The sequence below is a fragment of the Hipposideros armiger genome, unplaced genomic scaffold (assembly GCF_001890085.2).
Source record: "Hipposideros armiger isolate ML-2016 unplaced genomic scaffold, ASM189008v1 scaffold_53, whole genome shotgun sequence".
Classification (NCBI taxonomy): Eukaryota; Metazoa; Chordata; class Mammalia; order Chiroptera; family Hipposideridae; genus Hipposideros; species Hipposideros armiger.
In genome coordinates, this window is record NW_017731403.1 from 1,805,384 (window position 1) to 1,832,797 (window position 27,414).

Here is a 27,414-nt window from a genome sequence, read left to right on the forward strand (position 1 = left end):
AATGTGATAGGCCTTTAGACAGAGCCAGAAAGCAAATAATAGACTGGCCACATTACCTATCTTTGTTCTAAATACATGATTCCAGCGCATGAGTTCTGCATAATTGGAAAACAGGCAGAAATTTTGTCCCCTGGAGCCAGTAAGAATTGTCAGTGAAATAAGACCTGGTGGATCTGGATGTTTTTTACAGATCAGCACAGCTAATATAGAATTAAATCCTTAGTTAAACAAATTCTCTTAGCATGGTATTGTAGTACATTTAAGACACATGCACTAAACAATACATAGATTTACAAACATTCTCCTTGAGTGGAATTCTTACAATCCAAATGACTTACATAGAGTTGCAAATTTCATGAATTTGTGATAAAGCATGACATGGTATACCGTGCAGCTTAGAATTTTATGGGTGAGTCTCATCACAGCTACCTACACACCACAAATATTAGGGGATCTTGAAACTTCATTATCCTCCCTCCAACCTACATGTCCCCCACATGCATGTTTTTCTTACTACCATGGAAGAGAATCAATCACGAGTGTAACTTCTAGGTAAGATAAAAGAAATGGTGTTTGATGCAAAGGAGTTGGGTCATTCTGCTGACTCAGCGATCAGCCGATTCAGTGACTCAAGAACTAAATTCTTGTTTTGACCTTGTCACTGACATCTGTACAGCCCTGTATATGTCCTACCATCGTCATCACTCATTTCTTAACCCCTAAAAGATATGTGCTTCTGGGAACATAAGGATGAATGAACATGGAGCTACAGTCTAGTGGGAGAAAATAGGACAAATTGCTCTCTCAAATCACCTTTTCTACCCTGGTCAAATCCTTAGGGTCCTAGTCACCTCTTTTCCTTAAAGCTTCCTTAATTTCCTTTTTCCTTGACCAGACTCTGGTTGTTCTTAACTCACTGAAGTAGCTACCGCCTCTCTAGCAAAAGATTTGTTTTGTTTTGTTTTTTAATGTGCTAGGCACTATGCTAAGTGCTAAAGTTTCAATGGTGAGCAAATCGACCCACACCAGATTTGCTTTCACCAAGCTCATTTTATAGGGGCAATATCAACTTACAGTGTGCCATTAGCTCTTTCTGGATTTTTCTGGAGCCCCCAACTTTTTGCTCAGTGAGAGGTACCTTTGTTTCTCAGAAGTCGTCTTGCTCACCAGAAGGTGGGGTTAGGGTAAGGACTTTGTCTCTGTACCTTGTTGTGTAGAATGGTGCCAGGTCAATTGGAATAACTGATGACTTCAGTAATTTCTAGCATGTCCGTGGGTGCCTCCTGTTGACTGTATTGTCAGGTAGGGTCTGTGTGCCATACTTGATCTCAGAGCGAGGCGGCACTGCTGTAATGTCTTCCATTAGCGGGGTCCTTCGAAACTGACTGTCATCTTTGAATTGATCGGTAATGATGAAGACGTACCTATGGAGTTCTTGGTTCCATAAAACACAGAGACAATCCCCTGTGCATGTATGAAATGGCAAATGGGCCCTCTATCAATGAGCTCCTGGACGCAGCTGGTCCATCAGCAACAAAACCCTACTCTGTGCTGGGCAGAGCAGAACTTGTCTTCTAGGTCCCATTCTCTGTCCCTCTGTCCCTGTTCTTCTCTCCCTTCCCCCCTTCCCTGGCGCACACACACACGCCCTTCTCAACTTTATCAGAGTCCAGAGTTCAAGTTTTTAAGATGACCTGAAAACATGTTAAATATTGAAGAAGGTAGGAGGATTTGACCTGGAAAGGAGAAGAGCCAAGGAAGTTGTCTTCAAATAGGACTGTCACATGGAAATTGATTTGGGGTTACCTTGGAGGGCATGGCTAGAACCAATGGGCAGGCAAGAGAATGGCAAATTTAAGCTCCACCTGAAGACACACTTTCTAATTAGTGCTTTCTAAAAATGGCCAGTGCTGCTTGGGACACAGTGAGTTCACTGTTATTGGAGGCCCTGAAGCATGAGCTGGGTGACAACATGGCAAGGATTTTGTAGGGGAATTGAAGCATGGGCTACAGAGAAAATATTGGATTAGATCATGTCTGACATCTCTTCCGTATCTGTGACTGTCCAACTTTGTGGAACCAGCGCTCCACAGTTCCCCAGGACTTTGAGAGCACAAGATGGATGAACTGAGAAATGATAGCTTGAGCAGTTGCTGGAAGGGAAGCTCAAGTGGGACAACCCAAAACAGTGTAGAAAGAACCATTCCCAGAAGTATATATTGAAAATCAGTTACAGCTAGATTGTCTCGCTCTGGGATCCTTGGAAAAGAAACCAGTGGGGAATGAAATGCAGCATCAGTGGTTTTGTTTTTTAAAAAGTGGTCATTGAAACCTCTAAAGTTAATGGATGACATTGCTAAGCAGAGGCAAGCTCTGTAAGTGGCTTCTGTCAGCTTCAATCCCATTTCCGTTCTCACTTAGCTCTGTAACAAGAGGGCCACCAGGCAAGCATGGGTCTCCTCTGGGCCAGTACTGTGCTATAAAGGGTGCTGTGTATATGGCTTGCCTTCTCTCAGCAGCACAATCTCAATGACCAATAGCTGGTTTGGAGTCTCCGTGTTTCAGGTGTCTCTATGAGTAATACCTGGGGCACATGGAGCCGGCCACAAGTGTGGTAAATCTTAACCTGAAACTTTATAAAGCTAATACAAGAAACACAGTAACTGAACCCACATGAAATACATATAGTTTACCAAACATTTTATTTAAGTACTACACACACACACACACACACACACACACACACACACACGTACACACACATACACATATGCAGCAAATGCATTTGGTTTAACTCCAGTCCTCCTTTACAAATGAATAGGTGAAGGATTTGGCTAGGTGAGAAGTTCACACCTTGAATTATAGGTGCTCTATCAACTCTTGCTCTGCCTTTAGTTATCGCTGACCTTCTCAGCCACCTCATGGGCCCATGTGATGCCAGGACAGTAGAAAGACTCCCTCTGTTCTAATGTTCAGCTCTGCAAAATGCCTCTCCTGGCTCCTTGTGCAGGAGCATCTTTGATTTTTCCGTCTCTCTGCTCAGTGCAGTTCCTGGTCCATGTTGCATCTTGACAATATGAATAGTTTTCATCAGCCATAGCACATTTTGTAGAGAAAAGAGCCATGCACAGGATGAACATGATGGAACAGGATGCTTGCCCTACAAGATGTCACAGTGTAGCACTCCCAGACTCTTCCTTCCAGATATTAGAGATGGGATTTTATTATTTTTAAATGGGTCAAATATAAATGAGGCTGCTGGACTATGGTTCCCTTCTGTGGCCTCTGCTTACTCTCATCATATGACTATTATTAGCAGTTTTGAGTCACATCTCAAATGCATGGAGAAAAATAGCCATTAAACAGAACAACAAAAAACAAGCCTTTCCACAGGAAATGGTACTTGGTTTTAACCCTCTGGTTTTCTCTGAATATCAGAATTTTCCTTTTTTTTTTTTTTTCAACTGGAACTAATTGGTTCTACCTCTGGAAACTCTGTGTGTTACCCACAACTCTTCCATGCCACCTGCTTTTGACTGTCCCTGAAGTAGGATGTCCCCAAGGCTCTTAGTGAAGTGCCTGGCCCAGAGCCAGCACATGTCAGCCATGGGGACAGAATGACTGCCAAGAGGCTCCAGTCCACAGGGACTAATGTGGGTGCCATCAGAACCCCTTCCACTCAACTCAGAGAAAGGGAGAGGAAGCGGAAGCTTGGACTCTTAGAAGAGAAAGGAGTATATGGTACAGCAATCAGGTTATGCAACCTGTAAACTCTGTGTCCAGAATTTGCCCAGAGCAAAATTGAGGATGTTTAAGGGAGAAAGGAGAGGCAACTTCAAGTAAAAAGGATCTGGCTCTTGCTGCGTCTACTATGTGAGCTAGCCACAACTGTTACACAGCCCTTTCATCCAAACTGTCACACCCCAAGAGCTGGAAGAGAGGGGCTGTGCTACCTCTCTGTCACGTAGCAGCCTCTTCCTTCGAGGGTTTGGTATTTAAATGACAAGCCTACTTCACCTCTCTTCCTGGCACATTTTATGTAGGCATGAAATAAATCAAGTTTCAAAGCCAAACACAAAACCAAACAGAAAGAAATAAGCAAGCTCTTGCCATCCCCCCTTCATTCAGTCTCTTCGCATCTCCCCCTCACTCCCTTCTCACACTCACTCCACATTTCATGCCAGATTCACATCCATGGAAAGAAAGACTCTGGTGCTAAGGGCTGTTTCTCGACACTGAATCCAGCTGTTCCTGAGAGTGAGAGCCAGGACAAACACATTAGCCATTTTCCACCTTAGACTTCAAACACGCAGAGAGAAAGTGCATCAAATAGAGTCTCCCTGAGAGCAATTTATAAGGTGGCTGGTGAGAGCCATGGATCCAGCCTCGCAGGGAATTTATTTCCACGTAAATTGATACCAGGGTTATTTATTGGTGTGTTATTCCTGCCAACAACTTAATACCAAAGTCAGCATTTGAAAATCCAGTGAGAAATTTGTGCTCGAAAATGTGAATTAAATCGCTCTTGCAAGGCTGCTCCTTGACATTTTGGATTTTGCCTGGCAAGTTGATTCGACATGTAAGTCTCAAATTTTCTCCACTTTTATGAGGTGGTTAGGGGATGTGACTATTCCTGGTCCAAAGTGAATGTGATATAATATACTGGCCTGGAGACAAACCCACAACCGAGGTCCTTTAAAACATCAGAGTTTCCCTGAAGATAAGCAAATTTGGGCTCCACCATTGAAGTTTTGACTTCAGTGCTCACTTCTTATCTCTTAATAATTTTTGCTTCAGAAAGTTTCTAGAGCTAACCTCATTAGGATAAGCGAGGCTTACAATATAAAGAAAGAGAAAGTTATTAGAAAATATTCTTCCAAGAATTGAATTTAGTTGGCTAATACCATCGTTCTTCATGTCAGCTGGCTTCATTTTTGTTTCCTGGGCTTGTTAGTTTTGTTCTGTCCTGACACCGGCTTTATATGTGATGAAAAACACCAGGGAATTCGAGACAGGCAAAGGAACAGGGGAAGAGTACGTCCACAATGGCGGGGTAGGCCAGCCGAAGTGCAGACTGGGGTTTATGTGTAGGAAAGTGAGGGAAGTTCTTGAACTTTTTGGGTCCTGTTTGGTAGGTTTGCTGAATTTATGTGAAATGAAATCACCTTGGCTGGCCCACCACCTATCGTGACATTTACAATAGACACTCTTACGGTGCTTCAGCAGTTGTTTTGGAAGTTCATCTGATTTACAACCACCCACTTGATGACCCCTAAGTTTTAAGAGAGCCCTGAGGAGAGCTGTTTATTAATATAAGGATGCTAAGTCATGAAGGTTTGGGCTGGTCCATGTTGGACAACAGTGGGGATCTGATTTCACTGACGGGGTTCTTACTGCTTAAGGTTTTAAAAACAAGGTCCTAGTTCCTGAGAGTGGGAGTGAATTATGTGCTGTGGGAAGGAAGATGCAAAGAGGCAGGAAGCCTCTGCCTCCCAACTCAACTCCCACTTGTCTGAGCTCATGGAGAAGAGCATGGAGTTTCCATGGCCTCTTTTCATGACCTGACTTTTCTGTGGTCTGATAGCCATGCCTGCGAAGGAAGAAGGCAGACTGGCCAACATCCAGCTCTGCTGCAGTGGTGAGTGGTCAGCGGATGACATGAGGAACCCCTAAAACTTCCCTCCCTTCCTTGTCCTCAATCCTGCTCTGTTTTGGGGGACGTTTCTAATGAAATCTAGCCACACCTCAGCCACTGTCAGCTTTTACTGAAGTGATGGATGCCTTCAGGTGGCTACTTCAGCAGGGGGCACCAGGGAGCCCCATTTATGTATATTTCACAGGTCTTAGGTTCTAGTCTGTCTGCCCTGCAGATCTAGCGCCTCCGTAATCAGTGGTTCTAGAATAATGACCCATGCTCTCAAACACCCAAACAGCTCATCTGTGGCAAAAAGTCAACTTGTCAATTTATGGTGTGAATGGACCTTCCCACTCAGCGATATATTTGCTATTTGGAATGCTCTATCCAAGTATCAACATATACAACAGAGGACTAGTCATTAGAATTAATGGTAGCCACATAAAAAAGAAAAGATCAAGGCAAAGGCCTTTACTTGGGTTGTGTTAGAACCTATGAAGTCACCCCTGTATTTCTAGGGAGTTCTTCTTTCCAATGTCCTACATATTTGAGACCATCAGACACTGAATTGCCTTCCTGCAGTGGTGGTGTTGCAGCCACCACCTCTATTTCTCTTTCTTTATTGTTTACCTTTGGTGTTAGACCTTTGGTCTGGGTTTCAACTGGGCTACTACTTGACACGATACATCCTACTCTACCTGGAAAGTTTTTCAGACATGGCTGTGTGCAGTGGAGCCATTCATTGGATAAAGAATAAAGGAAATAGCTCAGATTCTTGTCAAATTACAAAAAAGTGGGTCCTGACATGAAAAATATTAGAAACCACTTGTTTTCTATAAAAGAGGTAAAAGCAAACTCATGTCTAGGTAAGCTCCTGATGCTGGATGCTCAGGATGGAAGCTCTGAGAGTGGCTAACGCCTGTGTCTTGTCACCCAGGCCAGTGAAAGGCGCGTTCACCTCATCGTGTCCCGCCAGGTTCATCAGCAGAGTCCTGACATCTTTCAGGAAGCTGGCTGGAGCAGCAACAGCAACCGGTCCCCAGGGCCAGGGGACAGGAGCAACACTTCCAAGGTGAGGCCCAGCCAGGGGATATCCACTGCTCCTGCGGGGAGCTATTTCTTGGGAAAGCGGCACACTTTGACATTTCTAAGTGTCATCTTTGGACTTTGTCACAGAAACACTTATTTGACTTGCCCCAAAGTCCCACCTTCCAGACCTGGTGAGAGAACAGGTGTCTTCCATCTAAGCAGGAGAGAGGAAGGTGCTGCAGGCTGTTGAAACCTGATCTTGGAGACCTCATACGGGGACCCAATTTCTAGTCTAAGCCAAAAAGATGTCATGTTTTTTCAATAGTCATTTTGTTTAAGGACTGTTTTCCATTCACTTTGAAATGAAACAAAAGGTTTGCTTGGCTTCTGGTTTTTGAAGTTCCCAGCCTGTCTGAAAATTAATAATTCCCCTGCTATTTTTAGTATGTTTGTTTTTGCAGAAGGAACCCCCCTCCCCCCAAAAAATAAAATAATAATGTAAACACTTGAAGTTCATGTACATTAGGAAGTGGTGGGGATGGGAGGCAAACCAGGGAACACATGTCCTATCTCGTGCAATTCAAATCCAGAAAAAATTTAAAGCACTGCGGACGAAACAGAATGCATCTGTGGGCAGAATGCATCCTTCAGGCCCATAACTTACAGTCTCTCTTTAAATGAGGTGACTCAGCCCAATTTCTGCTTTTGTCTGGGGCTAATATTAGAGATAGTGTGGCCTCTCCATTTGGATGGGTATCTAAGCAACACAAACCTTGCATAGACCAAATTCAGAGTCCTTATAGCCTTGGCTTGGCATCCTATTGTGATAGCAATGAGTTTCTATCTGGTTTCATTAAATGACGAGAGAGACAGAGACAGAGACAGAGAGAGGAGGGGGAGGGGGGGGGAGAGATCTTATAGATAGTCCATTCTTCTTGCAAAAGAAATTAAGGAATTCCTATATTTCACATACTATATTTCAGTTTGGAATAGCGATTTTGAGTTTTTGAGCAATGTATGCAGAAACAATACTCAAAATTTTCATTTTGGAACATCGCTGCTTTGTAGGCTGTTGATTACACAGTCTACAAAGCTACGCCCTCTCCCCTTTCTCCAGCCAGTCCTGCCCCATAAATCCATAAATTCCAGGTTTATTTACAATAAGTAATCTAGGCAGACCCAGTACCCCTACTAAAACATTTTATGAATAAGGACTCCCTGGTGTCTTTTCACTAATAAATACCACTAGTGTGTTTAAATTTAACTAACGCTATTAATGGAAAACTAGTTTGCTTAATAAAGATTTGAATCTAACTAATTACAGTTGAATTAACTAGACCATATTATATTCTAGTTCATTAAACCAGTAGGAATGAGGCTTCCACCAGCACTGTGGTTTTATAATCCCTTCCCTCTAACTAGCATAAATCATGGCAAGAGCCAGGATGAGCTGATCAAATTTTTGCTGCAAACCTGTCATGTGTTCCATTCCTGGAAAACACACAACAAACTGGCCTAGTGGGAAACTGATTATTTTCACTTTAATTTATAATTCTATCTGCCCTCTGAAATAGCTCTCACATACACACAAAATGTGACATATTTAAAATGAAACTAAGACATATATGGCTCTTTGATGATTTAGCTTTTTATGATCCTACTCAAGTTTTGTTTTATTTAGGAAACTTGGCTTTTTGAAAGCAGGAGTTAAAATTACTCAAAGAAATACCACAGAAGGCAAATCAAGTTTTGTGAGACAGAAAAGTTTTTAGCAAATTGAAAAGTTTAAAGAATAATAAACATTAAACTTAGGAGTGTGGTTACCTGTGTGGGAGAGAACCAGAGAGAAATCATAGCAGGACTCCAGCAACACAGGGAACCAGGTTGCAAGTGATAATGTATTTTTAATAGCCGAGTGATAAGTACACACGTGCCCGATATTTTTTAATCAGCTTCAACTATTTCATTATAAATTATGTCTTTAAACATTAGGAAACGTCCTGAAGTGGGGAAGGGGAATGGGGAGAAAACACAGATGGAAAAGACCTCTGTTATATTTCACTTTCCTTCTTCTCAACCAAAGATAGGCAAGTCTGGTTATGGAGGGTTAACGGGGGCCCTTGGGGTTTTCCATTCCTACCATGGGTGTCTCTCTTGTGGGGAAGGCAAATGCTGTGGAAAACCCAGGGCACATGGACACATAGACACGTTTCTCATTTGGGGTACCCCAGTCATGTGTGTGGAGCCCATAGGTGCTCAACCAAACATCTCATTGCCCAGTGCAGCAAGGCATTTTGATAAGCACTGAAGGAAGTATGAAAGACGACTCTGCTCTCCAGTAACTTGCATCTGAAAACATAAATAACACGTCTCTGCAGCCAGGAGGACGTAGGTTTGCACGTTCAAATCTTGTCACATATTTTATTTGACAGAATTGGATTTGAGTTGATTTCTCTAGTCAAAAAAATAGTTAAACTCTTTCTGGAAAACATGGGTAATTAATTCTTTCATGTGTTTTTCTGATAGATACCTGAAAAGTGATAGATTAATTTATGTCACGTGTTTAAATATTACCTCTAAAAGCTAAGTGGTGTAGTGGGGAGAGCATGGATTTGAGTCAGACGTCCTGGGTTTCAGTACTGTTTTCTTCCTAACATCTGTGTTTCATTGATCAGATTTTTTTTTTTAAATGGTGTGTCGGTTTGCCTGCCTTGACCCACTTAAGTAGATAATATTTCCTTCCTTTTCCATAAAGGAGTACCTGGCCAATCTGTACATTATTCAAGGAAAATTTATTCACAACAAAATAATTAAAGCCTCACTAACTCCTATTAGCTGGAGTGACAGAAGAGAAGGCAGTGTAACTTCTGGAATATTTCATAAGATGTAATTAGGCTACTTTCAAATGAACTTAATAACACTTTTTTTTTTTAACCAAAGTATTCTCAGGTAAAAGTCGTATCTTCCATTTGGTTGCATTTCTTTTAGCCACAGGTTTGAAGTATGTGGGCATTCTTACCCATTTCACAAAGTCAGCGGGAGCTTGAGTGATTATGTTATTACACATCTCATAAGCTAATTACTATTAAAAACCCAAATAACAATAACAGATGTTCAAACTTACCACATAGAGAGGCAATTAAATTATTGGAATCTTTTTTCCCCACCTGGAAAAATATTGTAAATGTTGATAAAACTCAGTGTTGGTGGAATTGTGGGAAATCAGCAGTTTCATAATGTATTGGTGAGATTACAAATGATAGAACTGTTTCAAAGGTAATTTATCAATATCTACCAAAATGTAAAATGCCCCAGCTGTTTGACTTAGCCATTTTACTTCTAGGACATTAGCCTAAAGTAATAGTTACGCAAGTGCACAAGTTATGTGTGTCTAAGGATGTTCGCAGTGTCATTAATTTTGTGGAAAACTGTAGACAACCTTAGTGGTCATCAGTGGGGGATAGGACACCCACACGAAGTACTAGGCAGCTGTTCAAGCATGAGAAAAAGTGTGTGTGTGTGTGCGTACATGCACCGTTACACACACACGCACACACATGCACTTTTTCAGCACATCCCATGCTGTGTTTTAGACATCACCATGGGAGATTGATCAATTACCCTTACAACACCCCTCTCCCTCATGTGGAAATAGTGCGTGAGCCCTTCTTTGTGAGGATCAGGAGTAAATGCTTTACCAGTATACCCAGGAATGAGCTGAAGCACCAGGGCAGCCAGTAGGAGTCTCTGGGTTTAAAACATTTGCCGATTTGGGGGCATTTCAGAACTGCCTGCATCTCCACGCGGGGCTCTTTTGAGAGATGTTTGTAATTAAAGGGACATCCTGCATCTAATTGCTTTTCAGAAAGAAAAAGTCACATACTTAGAATAGATCTTGAGAGCCCCTCTAAATCTAGTCCTTGGCCTCAGCTGGAATGCTAGGACCAGTGTTCATACTATTACTTATTTTGAAACTTTTCTCTGAAGAAAGGCCTATTTCAGTTTCACAGCCCTCATCTGATAACCATTCTCTTCAAGGCTCTTCAAAGTCCTGGGGTTTATATAAACACAACCCAGAGCTAACAAGGACTAATTGTAACATATACCTTGCCATAATTATTCATCGTTTGTGATTTATTATTCTATTACTACCAAACATAATTTGTAGCAATTTGCAATTTATCCATCTGTTTATTCTACACACATGTATGATACTTACCATCTTCGATGTGCTAAATGTTGTGTTCTGTGCTGAAGATACAGTAATATGTCATTACTGCATACAATAAGGCCATTAAAACAGACATGGCTAACTTAGGAAACCACGAGGTGGTTAAGTGCACGAAAAGCCCAGGCTTATGTTGCTTCATAACGATGCATTTAAAATTGACCCCGTGTATGCAGGTAATATGATGTCAACCATCAGATTTACAGAAGTTTAATTATAACTCATTTGATTTGTTGAACAGATAATATTTTCACAGGGTTCAAATGGAAAGTATATATTCAGTCGTCTCTCACCTTCCCTGATCTATCCAGTTCCACCTGTACTCCCATACACCACTTTTTCTTCCAAAGTTCATGAAAATGAAACTCCTCATTTCTTTTTTAAAACAGAAGGTAGTATACTTACACTTTGTTCTGTATCTTGGTTTTTTTAATCAGACGTTTTAAAATTTTCTTTCCTCAGATACAACTGTAAGCTATGTTTTGAGCCACAGACTTGAGGTTTGATCAAGGGTTGTATTTATTTGTAGTGCATATGCCCACTGTCTAAGCCCCATAGAGGTCAGTCATTGCACCAGCAGGCAGAACACATTTTTAGAAAAGCATATATTAATATGCATTCAACAAACAGTGCCCTTGACCTACTGTCATTGCTTCAAGATAATGCTGCATGTAGCTTTGCGTGTTTTTAGTCTAGTGTTGAATCAAAATCAGTTCTTAACTTTTCAAAACTTGGTCCACAGTGTATACTCTACAATGTGCATACTGTACTTTTATATTTATATTTAATATATTTATATTTATGTAATAAAATGAAAGCGTACAACTGACTGCATATTATTTAGAAATGCTAGAGTAAAGATGCCAACTGGGAGGAACCTAGACACTAGGGAGTTTTTAAGAGTATATCTATGAAATCCATTATTTTTCTTTGAGCATTTCTATAATTGATTACCTACATAAATTAAACTGGGACAATTTAATTAAAATGATTATTTTTTTAACTTAGAAAAATTCCTGATATTCATAAATGACAAGTTTTATGAAACGTTGACTCACTACTAACAGGAATAAATGAGTCACTTGAAAAATTTTGGGGTATCGTTCACTTTGTATGCTGAGTATTTCCACAGTGGTCTACCACCTGTTTCTCCTTCCTTTTTACTGGTCCTGTTTGAAAGGTAAAATTCCTGAGTCAGCCTATGGATTTTGGGATAATATAACTCTGAGGGTGGGGGGCAAAACAAGGGTTCTCTGCATGTCTTTCTCTGAGACCAAGCACCACCATCATATATTTATGCAATTTTGGTAGTTTGTGTAGGAAATACAAACACATTTGTGAAAGATGTGCCATGTTTGTTGTTCTGTGCCTTCAGCCCCTCCATCCTGCAGTCACTTGTCACGAGAAGGTAGTAAGTGTCCGGAAAGACCCCAGTGAGTCTCTCGGCATGACCGTTGCAGGAGGAGCGTCACACAGGGAGTGGGATTTGCCCATCTATGTCATCAGTGTTGAGCCCGGAGGCGTCATAAGCAGAGATGGAAGAATAAAAACAGGTAAAAAGTAAAGAGACGTAAGGTTCTAGGGCAGCAGAGCGTTCAAAGGAATTAGCAGCTTACGGGGTTAAGTAACTGTTTCCAGGATTAACAAGAGAATGCAAGGGGGATCTGGCCAGGACATCTGATACCCATTGACCATGGTTGGACTGAGTATAGTGGCTGAACACCTCCCTCCTCATGTGGGTTGATGTGGGCGCCACAATGCTTGCTAGTAAAGCAAGTACCTGTAAACTATGCCAAGAATAGGAAAATGCTAGTTATGAGCAAGTTGCCTTAGTTAAATGGCATAATTTGGTTCCACTTATTCTAAATGATTCTTTGCTGGATTGATCCAGTAATGAAACTATCCATGAATTGTTCCATTTTGTGGGTTGGGTAGAAAAAATAATTTGTTAGGAGGCTGATGGATTTTAAATGAATATTATTGGGTTGTCAGAAAAGTCATGACACATTTTTATAACGAAAAGCATAGAAAAAATGTCATGACTTTTCCGACAACCCAATAAATGAAAGTGCCATGCTATAGGTACTTTCCCACTGGTGAAAAGTATTTCATCACTTTAATCTTTTGTGTCCTGGGCTATTTTGAATGAAGACGTCAAATGTGTATCCTTAATAATATTGTCAATTCACATGAAGGGTAGCTTGGATGCTTGAGCAATTATGTCATTTAAGGATTCACATTCAAAGATGAAATGTGAAGTTTCTGAAATACAATTGCTCAGCCTGTGGAGACACAGGGTCACGGCATGTAAAGGGAGTCAGTCGGCCAACCTAAAGGCGCTTCTTTTGGAGTCAGGAAGGACGTGAGGCCTTCCTCACCTTTCTCCTCCTATCTTTTTTACTCTTGCTATGGTTATTCTGTGTAAAAATGATAATATTCAGAAGCAGAAAATCAGGAGAGAGATAAAAGAATAGAAAATGGAGGTGGGGAGGTATGTATTTTAGTTTTTCTTGCTTTTTTCACCCAAGCATGCGGGTGGAGAAGAATGAGGTCAATCAAGAAGTACTTGTGAGAGAACATGAGCAGAGGATGATAAGATACGATGTATGAAAATGGTCTAGCACATAATAGGTGCATAAATGGCCATTCTTAGTACCTTTGCAATGAATAGAAAAGCTAACCCTTCTTTCCACCTCTAAGAACGGTTGCCGGCCCACTTTTCATAACTGCTATAGACGCCTCTGCCAGATACTCAGGGGCAGTTTCTTAGTCATTCAAATCCTATTTATTAAGGGTGCCTATCACACACTACACTCTGTGCAGATGCTGGGAGCTTTTGCCAAGTGCTCTCCCTTTGTGCTATAAACAGGGAACAAAAAAGGAGTGAAAATGATTTGGACTAAATGGTAAATGAGGCCCATTTATCTTCCTTTGCTTCCTGTCCCTTCCCTCCCTCCCTCCCTCCCTCGTCAAGAGCCAAATGCTAATGGGTACGCTTTAGAAACCTCCATACATGACTTACTTACATCTTGGGACATACACATAGTTCACCATTTGCCAAGAACCCAGCCTCATGTCAATCCAAGAGTCTAATGACATGCCCCTCCCTACTTCCCCACATCCCAGTATGTCCCTGCCCCTTTGCACTGTATGCAGTTCCTATTTGCACTCTCACTAAGGGTGGCTTCTGCTTCTCTGGTCATTAGGTGATATTTTGCTGAATGTGAATGGGACTGAACTAACAGAGGTCAGCCGGAGTGAGGCCGTTGCATTATTAAAAAGCACATCCTCCTCGGTGGTTCTTAAAGCTTTGGAAGTCAAACAATGTGAGCCCCAGGAAGACAGCAGCAGCCCAACAGCCCTGGACTCCAACCACAACAGGGCCCCACCGGGCGACTGGTCTCCCTCCTGGGTCATGTGGCTGAAATTACCACGGTGAGTCCCAATGTGACATCCTTGGGGAGGTGTGGGAGGAAAACAAGTGCATTTCTTAGACCACTCTTCCACTCTCTTGGGCTGATTCATGGCACCAGCATCTTAATGAACCCCAGGCTTGGTCGTGGGACTACTTGAAATAATTGTCTGAAAATGCATGCAAAAATCCTAGGGCAGGAACGAAAGCCTGGACATGGATACATTAGGCATTCACGTTGAGGGGCTCACAGGGCTGCCATAAACAGTTGTTTTGGTTGTCCATGCAGCAGGGAGCTTAGCTGACAGACAGGAGGCGGAAATCCAGCCTGTGTTCACAGACACACCATGGAGCAAGGGCAGATTCGCCCTGCCCTGATCTGCTAGTGGCAGCCCTGGGCATTTGCCTGGAGGGACTCCCTTCTGTGGTGTTACCTCTAGTTTTCAAGCAGCCCCAGATACACATAACAACGCAGAGCACTGTGCCTTCCCTCCTGTGTTGAAGCGTGTGCTGACTGAGGACACGGCTCAGATCTCCTCTCCCTCCCCAGCTCCTACGCTTGTGAAGCTTGTAGAAAACTTCAGGAATCAGCTGGGTTTTCATTTTAGTGAGATGTAACTAGAGTGTTACAGTGAAGCCGTTTGTCTCCTATAGACACTTCAGGAAAGGATTTGGGGTAGCCTTGCTAAATGGCTATATACAAAAATTAAATATTCAGAGGACAGATACTCATCAATTGGGGTTTGCTCACCTACATCAGAGCATAAACTCTTGGCCTTGAAAAGACTGTTTTACTAATTCCAAATGGATGATTGAAATGTTCAATATTAGAGTCACTGAAGATGAAATGCTGGTGAGGATTAAATGAATGAAAACAGGCTGTTTGGTTTTAGTACATTTTTCTTGAGGGTGGAGATAGGATGGGTCTCTCTCATTCTTTTTTCAAAATTTTAAATGAGGTTTTAAAAAAAAAATCCCTGATTCAAATAACAAACAGACCTAGATTCCTTTCTGAGCCTTCACTAACTGATAACTTTTAAATGAGTACATTTTTAAACAGTTGAAAACTGAGCATTGAGGTAGTTTTTAAATCTTTCAACATTTTAAAATGGAGTCTGGGTATAAGAAGAGTGTTACTTTAACTGATTTTATTTTTAAAAATCTTTTTGAAACTGCAATCTATCAATATAGATCATTTTATTTTTTGTTTGAAAGCTACTTGTTATATAATCAAGGTTCGTGTAAAACAGAACAAATGTGTGATGCTTTTTACTCCAAACACAGCCAAATGAATGGCTTTCTCTCCCTCCACTTTTGTCACTTTGCCTCGGGAAAGTACTTCTTTGCTCTTGCCCATACAGGTTGGATTTTGCTCAACAGACGTAATCTGTTACCAGATGGCCTATCACGTATTCTCTGGAAAATGCCACTGTATGCTTATATGAAAAAGAGCAAAAAGTCAAATGTCTTACTATTATGATAAAAGTATTTTTGGATCTTCAGACCCTGAAAGGCACATAATTTGGTAGAGGCTCAAGTGAAATATGGAGGTCCACTGAGAGGTGGGTTGAAGAAAATGGAGCCCTTGAAGGAGCCTGAGCAGCAGCAGCCAGTGAAAGACCAAAAAACATATATAGCTTAAAGAGCAATCCAAGCTTCACCATACTCATCAACTCCTTTCAATGGAGTTTAAATTATTTTTGAGATAATCATAATTTTCTTATTTGTACAAATTACCAAACTCCTTGCTAATCTTTATACTAGCCAAATCTTCTTCAATTAGGCCTACATTTAGAGAGTGAGTTCAAAAGAGGAAAAAAATCTCACATTTAAATTTAAATTTACAGTTTAACAAATGTTAATGACCAACTTCATCACTTACAAAAAATTTCACAAGAAATTGTTTATTGGTTTTTCAAAAAGTAGTTATTTTAAGTTACAGCTTATAAACAAAACAATCATTATCTTGATTTTTACCAACATGAAAATGTTAATTTTCTTTCAAACCAGTTTCTAGACTGGGGGATTTTAGAGTCAAATCCATCTCCTGACATATCTCTGTTCTAACACAGTTTGCTTAGCCTGCACCTATGTTAACACTATCCAACTGCCACTGAATAGTAAAAGAAATAATTTCTTCAGTCTAATTTTCTATTTTAGCTGGGACGCGCTACTCATTTACCGAAGACCTATGGTCTTTCCTTCTCCCATTTCTTTTATAACCTGCTATTCCATTTACTGCCAGTTTTCTCTTCTCCAATATGAATCCTTCTTAAACTTTAAATGTACAATTTTCATTTACTTTATGCCTGCATGCTTCTATATAACCTTTATCAAGTATGTGGAGCTACATATGAATTGATATTTTTCAAAAGTAAAAATTTCAGCAAATTAATTAGAGAAGGCATACATTTTTTCACTGAGATTAATAATTTATTCAAAGAATTTTTGCCTTCAATAAAATTATTTATAACTGCAAGTAAAATATGACATCCATAAGTATGCTTGAATTTGGTTCACCAGTAAAAATTTAGGCATGTTCAGCTTTTTAATAAAAACTGAGGCATTAAAATCTTTAAGCCAAAAATGATTCTCTCCCAGTAGACATATACCGTATTTGCCGGCGTATAAGACGACTGGGCGTATAAGACGACCCCCTAACATTTCCACTCAAAATACAGAGTTTGTTATATACTCGCCATATAAGACTACCCCCTCTTCCGCACACCTTCCACACACCAAATAAAAGGTAAAACAATATCAGATTTGATTTCAACATTTATATTTATATTCAAATGCTTATGACATGCAGGAAAACTGTCACAAGGCTGTATGTAATCAAACATATACATAAATCGCGATTCGCGATTTTGCGCTATCATACTGGGTGTATGTTCGGCTGTGTGCGATTTTGCGAGTGTGGTAAAATCGCATAACAGCAAAATCGCATAACAGCCGAGCATACACCCAGCAGCGCTGCTGATGCCTGAACGGTATGTGGAATGAAGTGGGCGGGCATCAGGAGGCCACTATGGCACGGGGCAAGCGCTATGGGCAGTCTATCTGAAGTGTACCTGGCGTATAAGATGACCCCCCACTTGGAGGCATATTTTTCAGGGCCAAAAAATCGTCTTATACGCCGGCAAATACGGTAAACAAAGCAGATGGTATCATTTTTTTGTTTCTTAAGGATGTTTAGCTATGGAAAACAGAAGCTCAATTAGAAATAACCAGCTAAATCACAAAGATCAATGGGCTATGACACAATTTTGAGTGAGACCCATCCAGTGCTATTTAGCTTAAAAAAAAATGCCAATAATTAACTATGAGTTCAACTTAAAATGTAATCAAATATATATGCACATTTTATTTCAGGTACCTGTATAACTGTAAAGATGTTATACTGAGAAGAAACACAGCTGGAAGCCTGGGCTTCTGTATTGTAGGAGGTTATGAAGAATACAATGGGAACAAACCTTTTTTTATCAAATCCATTGTTGAAGGAACACCAGCATACAATGATGGAAGAATTAGGTAATGACTACTTAACAAAAAACTTATATTCAAATAATTTGTTTTATACATGTCAAAGCTTGGCCCCACTTGAAATAAGGCATGTTATTATACTTTTGTTATTGGTAAGATTTTAAACACATTTATGTAGCATTCAATTTCTAAGAAATCCAAAATGATTAATTACTCTGAGTCCCAAACAGCAACCTGCTATACTTTTAGCATCCCTTCTAACACAAGCTGAATGCAAAGCAAGTGCAGAATTTAAGTGAGGAGGGAAGGAAAAACACCTTAATTAATTAGCAGTAATTAAAATTGACAGAAGTAGCAAAAACTAGGACCACCAAAAAAACTTGCATTAACTTCAGTTACAGAACAAAATGTTAACCCTATGACTTTTTTTTATTTACTTTTTTAGATGTGGTGATATTCTTCTTGCTGTCAATGGTAGAAGTACATCAGGAATGATACATGCTTGCTTGGCAAGAATGCTGAAAGAACTTAAAGGAAAAATTACTCTCACTATTGTTTCTTGGCCTGGCACTTTTTTATAGAATGGTGGGTCACAGAGAAACAGGAAATCACAAATAAGCTAAGTTGAAACAATATATTTATCTTGTCAATTTTTGTATTTAAAGGATACATTGTAAAAATGTAAATTTTAATGTCAGGAAAAGTACGATCTAATGAAAGCTAATTACACCTCAGAAAATATAATTCTCAAAACAAACATTACTGATAGTTTCTATTCCGTGTGGGGGATTTCACAATACGCCTTTAAGTTTATATTTTTCTATTCAATAAAAAACTCAAACAACTGAAATGGTTTGTATGCCCCCACTGAATTTGAATCCTACAATTAAATTAAAAATTCTGGTATATGTTGAGGTCTGCAAAGGCTACATTATGGGTACTTTCAAAACAATTTACAGCCAGAGGATTTTAAAAGTGCATTGCTGAAAAATGTTCCTTTTATCAAATGAGAAATAAATATTTTTCAAAAATTAGTTGTCTTTTAGTATGTGATACTATATTCATTTCTATTATCACTATTTAAAAGAGCCTAGTAATTCTTTCAAAACCATGTTACCATAACTGACAAATACCTCCTAAAGGTTAATCCTAAAAATGCTCACAGAATTATAAACCTGTTTTTTTTCTTTGATTTAATAGGAAATGACTAAAGCTCTTGTCATTTATTTTTATTCACAATAGTTAGTAACTATAAAAACTCTGCATGCTGCTCAACCAATGAGCCTTGGAAAGAACATCAAGAAAGGCCAAACCAGCTTGACCCTGGCTCACATAGATGAGCATGAGGCAATTCAAATTTGTGTCACAGTGACGAGTGTCCATGTGCCTGCTAGAAACTACACATAGGGTAAGGTATTTCAGAGGCCACCCCAAATACCTTTAGATTTTATTAAGTTGGATATAAAAGTTCCTCATTTAATTTCACCATAAACCCAGATTTAGAACACTGAAAACCAGCTATCAAAAAGTTCTGATATCAAAACTGTATGAGTTCTTTAATATGCTAAGCAACAGTTCCACAGCAGTAATGATAAAAGACTCAGAGGTGCCTTTTGCAGTGCAACTTGTTGAGACCCTAGTATTTGATTAAATCAAAGGTCAAGGTTCCACCCTGGCCATAGTTTTCTTATCAAATACTGGTAATGTACATAGCTAAACTTAGCTCTTTCAATTCCCTGCTGAGTGACTCATTCACATTACTTTCTTGGATATAAAGTCATTGCTGTCTTCTTTTTTAAAAATATTACAAGACAAAGATTTTTAACTTAACATGAAAAATTCACTCTTTTATTTTGGAAAAAAATTTTTCATACTAACAGAAGATTAAAGGTAAATTTCTTCAACATTATCCAGAAAAATAACAAGATTTATAGCATCTATTTCTGGCACTAATATACACAAAAGGTTATACCATGCTTATTCTGCAGGTGTAGCTTCGGTGCTCTCCTGTTCAGGGGGAGGCTCACTGCCAGCTTCTTTTCCTTCTTTGCTTCTTTTAGATTTTTTGTGCTTGTGTCTCCTGTGACTGTCTCCTTCTTCACTTTCATGGCGACGCCTACTATTACTGAAGAAAAAGAAAGCTGTGTTCTTTAAGATGTTTAAGTACATAAGTAGTGACAAAAATCAGTCCACTTTGTCTAGGTAAATCCTCAATATTGGGTTTTAAATAATTTAATCCATTCTTTTTCTCAAACACATTTTGGGGAGTTATCAATTTTTTTGTGATTTTTTTATGCTGAGATTATATTTACATTATAGGTTCACCTTCACCTATATTACCCTACATTTCCAGGGCCACATATACTTTATTCTGAATTACAAATGAGAAATTGAAGCACTAAGTCAGAACAGGAGATACTTTGTAGGGTTGATTTTAAGCAAACAATAAGCATTAAAATTTAACATTGATTTTTTTTCTGGAGACTACAAGGTCCTGAATTTTCTTTGATTATACTTACTATTACAGACTGGCTCATATGCCAGATTTCCCCCTGTCCCAATAAGATAATGTAATGAGTCAAATCCTCTCATATATTATTTTATATTCCATGCTAATTTTGGTTTATGGGTATTAAACAGTCTTGTTAGATTTAAACATCTTTTTTGAAGCCTATAAGGAACCATTTCAACAAATTATTCTCAATCTTCCAATTAGGAACACATATGCTCTACTGGTTATTGGGAAATGTTTGTTTTTACTTTTTACTTCCTGAAGTCAAATCTGTTTCTCTCTTAGCTTCAAAGAAATTCACTATTTTATTAAAGAGCAAACCTTCGAGATGACTTGTGTCTAGTTTCTTCTTTCTCTCTGTGTCGTCTTTCTCTATGTCGTTCTTCTTTCTCTCGACTTGCTCTGTGACGTTCATAACCTCTTTCTGCATAATCCCTGTATCTGTATCGTTCTTCATCACTGAAATTGGAAGAGAAACTTTTCTTGACAACTGGATTGTTAATACTGAATGATTTCAAACTGTGAAAGAAGAGGTGTGATCAGAGTCCAAACCAGACGCCTCCATGTTAGCACCTTGGAGAACAGATGCGAAATTATTTGTTGAACTGAGGAAAACAATGCCATTCCCAAATTAGTACTAGATCTAATACAAATACAAGAATTCCAAATATATAATACATATCATGTTAAGGGGCCAAATTTGTTCTGTACTTTCAAAATTGTTATAGGGTAGACATTTTATATAAGACTATTTTTCTTCAAAAATTGGTAGTTGCAATGATTTACACTAATCAGCTTTCTTTTACTCCTTTTAGAATTAAAAGCATGTTTGTGTATCTCAGATTTATAATAAAAATTTTTGTAACATCTTATGTACACAGTTAAAATTCTAAAAATATATTTTAAATATTTGGCTCATAATGGCTACATAGCAGAAAGCATATGGCGGTTCTTAAGTTTTTCAATCATATAAAGAGTATATTCATCTAATGAAAAGGTATAAATATGAAAAACAGGGACATCAAAGCAATTTCTACAATATCCACACAAAATGCAGGGGAAAAAATTGCGTTTGGACACACTTTCATTCTCACATCCCAATTACTTAATACTATCTGTGTGTGTGCTTAGGGGAAGAGGTGAAGAGAAGGAATTCACATGCCTCATAACTTCAAATGCATAAACTTACTCTGTGCCTCCATTTTCTGACTTTGGATAGAAGGGGCTAATGAAACGGACTGATGGCTAGAATTAGAGGATGGTCTTACGTTACCTCCCTAGACCTGTCCTCTTTCCACATTCACTCACTGACGTTCTTCTCTCCTTTCTCTTAATTCTTCAAGTCACTTTTATTTTTTTGTTGTTCAGCATAGAACTCAATACTTCCTACAACCTATTATCAGTAAACTCTCTCAGAATGAATAAAAATATCTTTTAGAGCACTAGTGTAAAGAGCCTTGGTTTCTAGAAATGTTTAATACAAATTAATTTGTCTGAAGCACCAAGGTGTTAATGAATCTGAGTGGGAGTAATAGGAGACAGAATCAGGTGCAAGTACAAGCCATATAAATAATGAAGCAGCCTGTAGTCTTCTAGTAAAGTAATGATTCCGTAGTGCTACACCTAATGCCAAGTTGTACTGCTGACCAAGTTACTATTATTGCGTGTGATACAATACATTTTAAAAATGTTTTATTAAAAAGAAAATGTATTTACATATACACATATATACATGTGTATACATACACACTATTTCCTAACCATAAATACGTCATTTGTATTTGGAAGGTGGAAGCATGCCACTGGAAAGGCCAAGTGCCAGGACAGGCTGCGTAGAGTAGTGGGAAAGGTCTGGACAGAGCAGGCCGAGGCGCATATCCTGATTCTGCTACTTACTAAATGTGTGACCCAGGGAAAGTTACTTAACTTCTCTAAACCTCAAGTTTTCTCATCTGTAAAATTGACAACAATCTTTTTTAGGGTAGTTGTAGAATTGGCAATAACATTTAAAGTGCTTAGTATAAGAGAAGGCTCTTAATATATGGCAGCTGACATGTAGGCTCACCATCTTCAGTAAATTTACTGTATAAATATCATATATAATGTGCACCTTTTTCCCAGATTTGTGAGGAAAAAATAAGGATGCATATAATGCATGGGTAGTACTAGTTCTGTATTTATATAAATGCTTTTAATTCCTTTATTTATGCTTATGAGTTGAAAGTGTAACTCTAGAATTCAATAACGATACCTATATGCAAAATAATACCCTGGAATGCCATAATCGGTTTTGTTGAACTTAACGATGAACTTGCAATGACAAAGGGTTCTTGGCCTTCTATGATGCATAAATATCGTAAATTTGTTACTGGTACATAAAATTTCTTGTACCATGTATCTGTTCTTGTGTTTTGTAATTATTTGTTACATAAAATTTCTTGTACCATGTCAAAAAATAAATGCTAAAATTCCTTTAAAATACAAAAAAGTATCTAAATGTAAACAAATAAAAATTTGAATTAAAAAATTAAAATGAAAGATTTTTCCCCCTGGAAGTTTAGACCCAAAATGTGGGTGCGCATTATACATAGCAAAATATGGTAATGCTTAAATTTTTAGTAGCAGAATCTTGTTTTGTAAAGGTGACTAACCCTATAATAATGTTTCCAAAGCAGAATAAATTAGCACCCACCAGGACAAATGTATATTATCCTCTTAAAAAATGAGGCTCTCTTTGTAATGCTTCCAACTGGATTTACATAAAAACAAGTAAGCTCAATTATTTCATAATTTGTCACTTTTAACCTTACCTTAACATCAACTCTTGATAGCTTCGAGGCCTTTTAAGATTCTGAAGGCACCAATATGATGGGAACCTTACTATAGGTAGTAGAAGATTGGGCCCCACTCACAAAATATAAAGACATCTTCTTCCACCCCCTCCTCTGATAAGCAGCTGCAGCACAAAGGTTTCTCTAGGTCTGGAAGTCATTAGAGTTCTTTTCCAACACCCTAGAACGAACAGGCTTCTTTCTGGCCCACTATTAAGTGGACTGAAGACCAGATGTTGAAAATGGTCTGTAATTTTTAAAACAATGACCCCATAATTTGTAACACAACACAACACATACTACATGCCTATATTGCTAAAATGTCAGTTTTCAGGGGAAAAAAATGGCCTTTACTTTACTTATACTTCACTTGGATTTTCCAGAGAATACTTTATTCCTGGGATAATTCAGAACAACACAAAATTCCTCCACCATTTGCCTCTGTGGCCTTGAACTTTTAGTCAGATTTAGGTAAAAACTGACTTCTGATGCTCTACAGCTTAGCAACCTGAAAATTAAATGTGGTTTAACTATTAACATTTTTAGTTTCAATAAAAATTAAGTAGCATTTATGCATGTGTATGTTTGAAATAGAAGAACCAGAGAATTTGGCCTCAAATAGTCTATAAACCTTGTATTATTTATATTTATGCAAAGAAAATTTATGAGCTCTAGCAAAGCCATTTCTTTTAGTCTTCTTTCCTATCAAGTTTTGCATTAAAAAAAAGTTTTGCATTAAGCTCCTTAACTTGTGAATATGAACATTCTAGAGATGGTAGTGCTATCTCAAATAAATTCATTTTAACTACATTAGAAACAATTCAACTGTCTGGAAAGTAATGCTCTTGAACCAAACAGAGTCATGTATAACTTAAGTGGCTAAGTTAATAGCACATGCACATGTCCCACCACACAAACACAAAACATACATATTTACACATATATACAAATACGTATGTATCATAACTTATTTAGTGAATAAAATTTTAGCAGATGCCTACAACGTATAAGTCTTTTTATTAGGAGCTACAAGGAAAAAAATTAATGAATCTAATTCAGTTCTTTATTGCACACTTTTTTAGGTAAGGTTTTAAACTACTAACCAGTCCTACTCACCTTGACAAAATATTATGGTTAAATCTGAAAGGGTAATGTATGAATAATTCTGTATCCTCAGCACACAGCTCTGTGCCTAGTACATAACAGGGACTCAGAAAATGTTACATGAATGAAAGAATGAATTGGGTCCCCCTTCTCCACTCCCTCAAAAAGAAGGAAATAAAAAGGAAAAAGAAATCCAGTGCATAGAGAGTAATAAGGAAAATGAAAAAACAATTTTTAAACTGCCTAATTTCAAGATTAGAAAGGATTTTAAGCAATATCTCAACTACATTTCCAGTAGATAGTAGCGCTCTACCATTGCCTTAATTTCTTTATGCTTCCATTTCCTCATCTGGTAAGTAAAAATTTAGACTAGATCCCTAGGGACCTTTTGGATGGAGAAGTCTATGACTAGATGACCACATCTAACAAAATAAATGCTACCTGAATCAAGTACATGCTCACATCCTGAACTGATAATACTGCTTCATCTAATCCAGCAAAATCAGAAAACTATTTATGTATCGTATGGTTATCTATCTCATCCATAAAAAATAGTTGGCATAAAAAAAGTTATACTTATTTCATTCTACACTGTGATGGTACCTAGACTGATATGTTAATATGAAAGATGCTCAAATGAATGTTTTGGTTGTGATAAAGGTTGATTTTTGTTCATTTCAAATACTTTCTAGCTAACAGTTTCACCAACAGTTTTCAAAATTGTTTTTTCTCTATTGTATTCACCTTCTTCCCCTGAAATGTGTAAGTCATTTTATTCACTGATGCATTATGTGCCAGATATTACTGTACAAACTGCTGAGGATACAGAAATGAAAAATGGTGGTCAATACTCTTAAAGAGGCTTAATAAGACAGACATGCTTTAAGGAAAAGTGAACAAAAAGATTTGAAGCCTGTTGCTTTAGATAATGGGAACCCCCATGAATAGCCTTGATGCTTGTAAAATGGCTATCATAACTACTCTTCAAGCAATCCTTTCCTAACTGAATTAGATTTTCCATCCTATTACCAAATATAAATTCTATACTGCACATGTGTACAAACTCCTGCATACTCAACAAACCTGTTGAAAACACTTGGTGTAGGACTGTGATCACGCTCCCTCTCTCTCTCTCTGGTGCGTTCTCTTTCTCTGTCCCGATCACGATCTCGCTCTCGCTCTCTGTCTCTATCTCTATCTCGGTCTTTTTCTCGTCTTGCATAGTAGTCCCATTGTTTGCTGGTGTCCACAAGACTAGGCCATGTAGGAGCAGAACCAGGAAGGTGGGGAAAGGCAACTAAAGAAAAAAAAACAAACATATAATTAAAAACAAAAGTTATGGTATTTAAACAAGAAAAAAAGACAAAAGAAAGAACTAGAAAATAAAGACAAAACTTCCACCAAAAGTGCTTCATTAGATTATAATGAAAACTTATTTTGTTACTATAAAAGAGACATGACATATAGTGAATACCCACAGTTTAAGGGAATATCCAGAAACAAACATTAAAGACCTAACATATAAAGACACTTCATTTTGCAAGGTGAACAGGAACCAGAATTAGATAAATAACAAACTTCCCAATATCAAAAATGTTAACCAAAACACATTAGGACATCTTCAAAGTGTTGAAAGAAAATAATGGTCAACCTAGAAATGTGTCCTCAACAAATTATATTCCAAGAATAAGAAAAAAACCAAAGGCATTCATAAACCAAAAAAATGAGCAAATGTTATAACAGGCTTCACCAAAAGAACTTTTATCAGATATATGCATAATGCATTCTAAGAGTAACCACTAAAAAAACAGAATGTATGGTTTCAAAACAACATAGGGGAAATCAAATTTAAAAAAAAAAAATCACCCAAAAAACTTAGTCAATTCAAAAATGACTTGGAAAAGATGGGGGTTGAGTAGACAAGCTGCTTAACAATCAGAATAATACAAAAGGGACTGAATTCCTTAGTTATATAATTGAGATTTTTTTATTTGTACTTTGAAATATTCTGACTATATACTGAATATGAGACATAGAAACATAAAATGGTTGAAAGTAAAGGATGAGGGAAAAAAGAAAATATTAATACCGTCCAATCTCTGTATTAGTAGCTATATTTATGACAAAGCAGACACATACAATAAAGATTAACTGGGAAAGAAAGGATAACTACATGAAGATAAAAGACTTAACTCATCAAGAAGATAGAACAAACTAAACTTTGAGGTATGTAACAACATATCCTTAATATTTAGAGACCAAGAACTAATAGGAATACAAGTGGTGAAATAGAAAAATCCACCATGATCATGGGAGATTAACATACTTCTCTCCGTTATTGATACTTTAAGCAGACAAAAAAACTGCTAAATAACATTTGAGCAAAATGCTTAACAAGGTTGATTTAATGAACATAAACACAGATTAGTACCCATAGCAGTTAAATACTCATTCTCCACAGGCATATATGAAATATTCATAAAAATATACTATGTACTTTCAGAGGATAAGTACAATAAACACTGTTCTCTGACCACCATGCAATTTAACCCTCTGTCGGGCACAACTGATCTCACAGATTCATGGCACACAAATTTTCAAATATCTAACAGTTTTAAGTATTGTGACTCATCGCTTCCATATCTTCCCCCTCTACCGTAACCTATCGCCAGTCATGTTTGTGACTTAGTACAGTAAACACATATTTCATAGCGGCATCTTCGTGTGCAATGACTCTGTGAGATCAGTTGTGCCCGACAGAGGGTTAAATTAGAACTAAAATTTTAAAGTTATGGGAAATAACCTCCATACATTTCAAATTAAAAACACATTTCTGATAACTCGGGTCAAAAAAAACCTTACATAAACAAAAATATGACATATCAAAAGTCTAGGAATGCAAACTGTTCTGAAAAGAAATTTAATCATAACACTACATTAGAGAAGATGGAAAATTAATAAGCTAAGATTCCAATTTAAGAACTTAGAAAAGCACAGAATAATCTAACAGAAGGGAGATAAAGATAAAAATAGAGATCAAGTTAACAGAAAACTACTATACAATTAAAAAAGCAGAAAGTTGGTTTTTGAAGACTAGACGAATAAAACATGACAATCTCTGACAAGATTACAAAAAAAAGACCACATAAACAATACCAGAACCAAAAAGGGACCACA

General features: G+C 38.0%; 2 protein-coding genes across 17 annotated transcripts in view; one reads left to right on the top strand and one right to left on the bottom strand.

Moving 5' to 3' along the window:
• LNX1 (ligand of numb-protein X 1) overlaps positions 1–18,976 on the top strand; it is a 168,200-nt gene extending 149,224 nt beyond the window's left edge. For 2 of the 4 annotated variants that reach the window (XM_019640804.1, XM_019640806.1), the window contains exons 8-12: positions 6,573–6,707; positions 12,268–12,445; positions 14,099–14,327; positions 17,680–17,838; positions 18,236–18,640. In XM_019640804.1, coding sequence (XP_019496349.1) covers positions 6,573–6,707; positions 12,268–12,445; positions 14,099–14,327; positions 17,680–17,838; positions 18,236–18,371 — 837 coding nt within the window. In that variant the 3' untranslated portion in view covers positions 18,372–18,640. Of the gene's footprint in view, positions 1–6,572; positions 6,708–12,267; positions 12,446–14,098; positions 14,328–17,679; positions 17,839–18,235 lie in introns of all 4 variants that reach the window. The other 2 variants (XM_019640805.1, XM_019640807.1) reach the window with 2 other exon arrangements.
• Positions 17,845–27,414, bottom strand: part of FIP1L1 (factor interacting with PAPOLA and CPSF1) — a 65,981-nt gene continuing 56,411 nt past the window's right edge. For 8 of the 13 annotated variants that reach the window (XM_019640820.1, XM_019640812.1, XM_019640814.1 and 5 more), the window contains 3 exons: positions 25,321–25,534; positions 20,624–20,761; positions 19,609–19,915 (listed from right to left, as the gene is read on the bottom strand). In XM_019640820.1, coding sequence (XP_019496365.1) covers positions 19,768–19,915; positions 20,624–20,761; positions 25,321–25,534 — 500 coding nt within the window. In that variant the 3' untranslated portion in view covers positions 19,609–19,767. Of the gene's footprint in view, positions 18,318–19,555; positions 19,916–20,623; positions 20,762–25,320; positions 25,535–27,414 lie in introns of those variants that run through there. The other 5 variants (XM_019640821.1, XM_019640819.1, XM_019640815.1 and 2 more) reach the window with 2 other exon arrangements.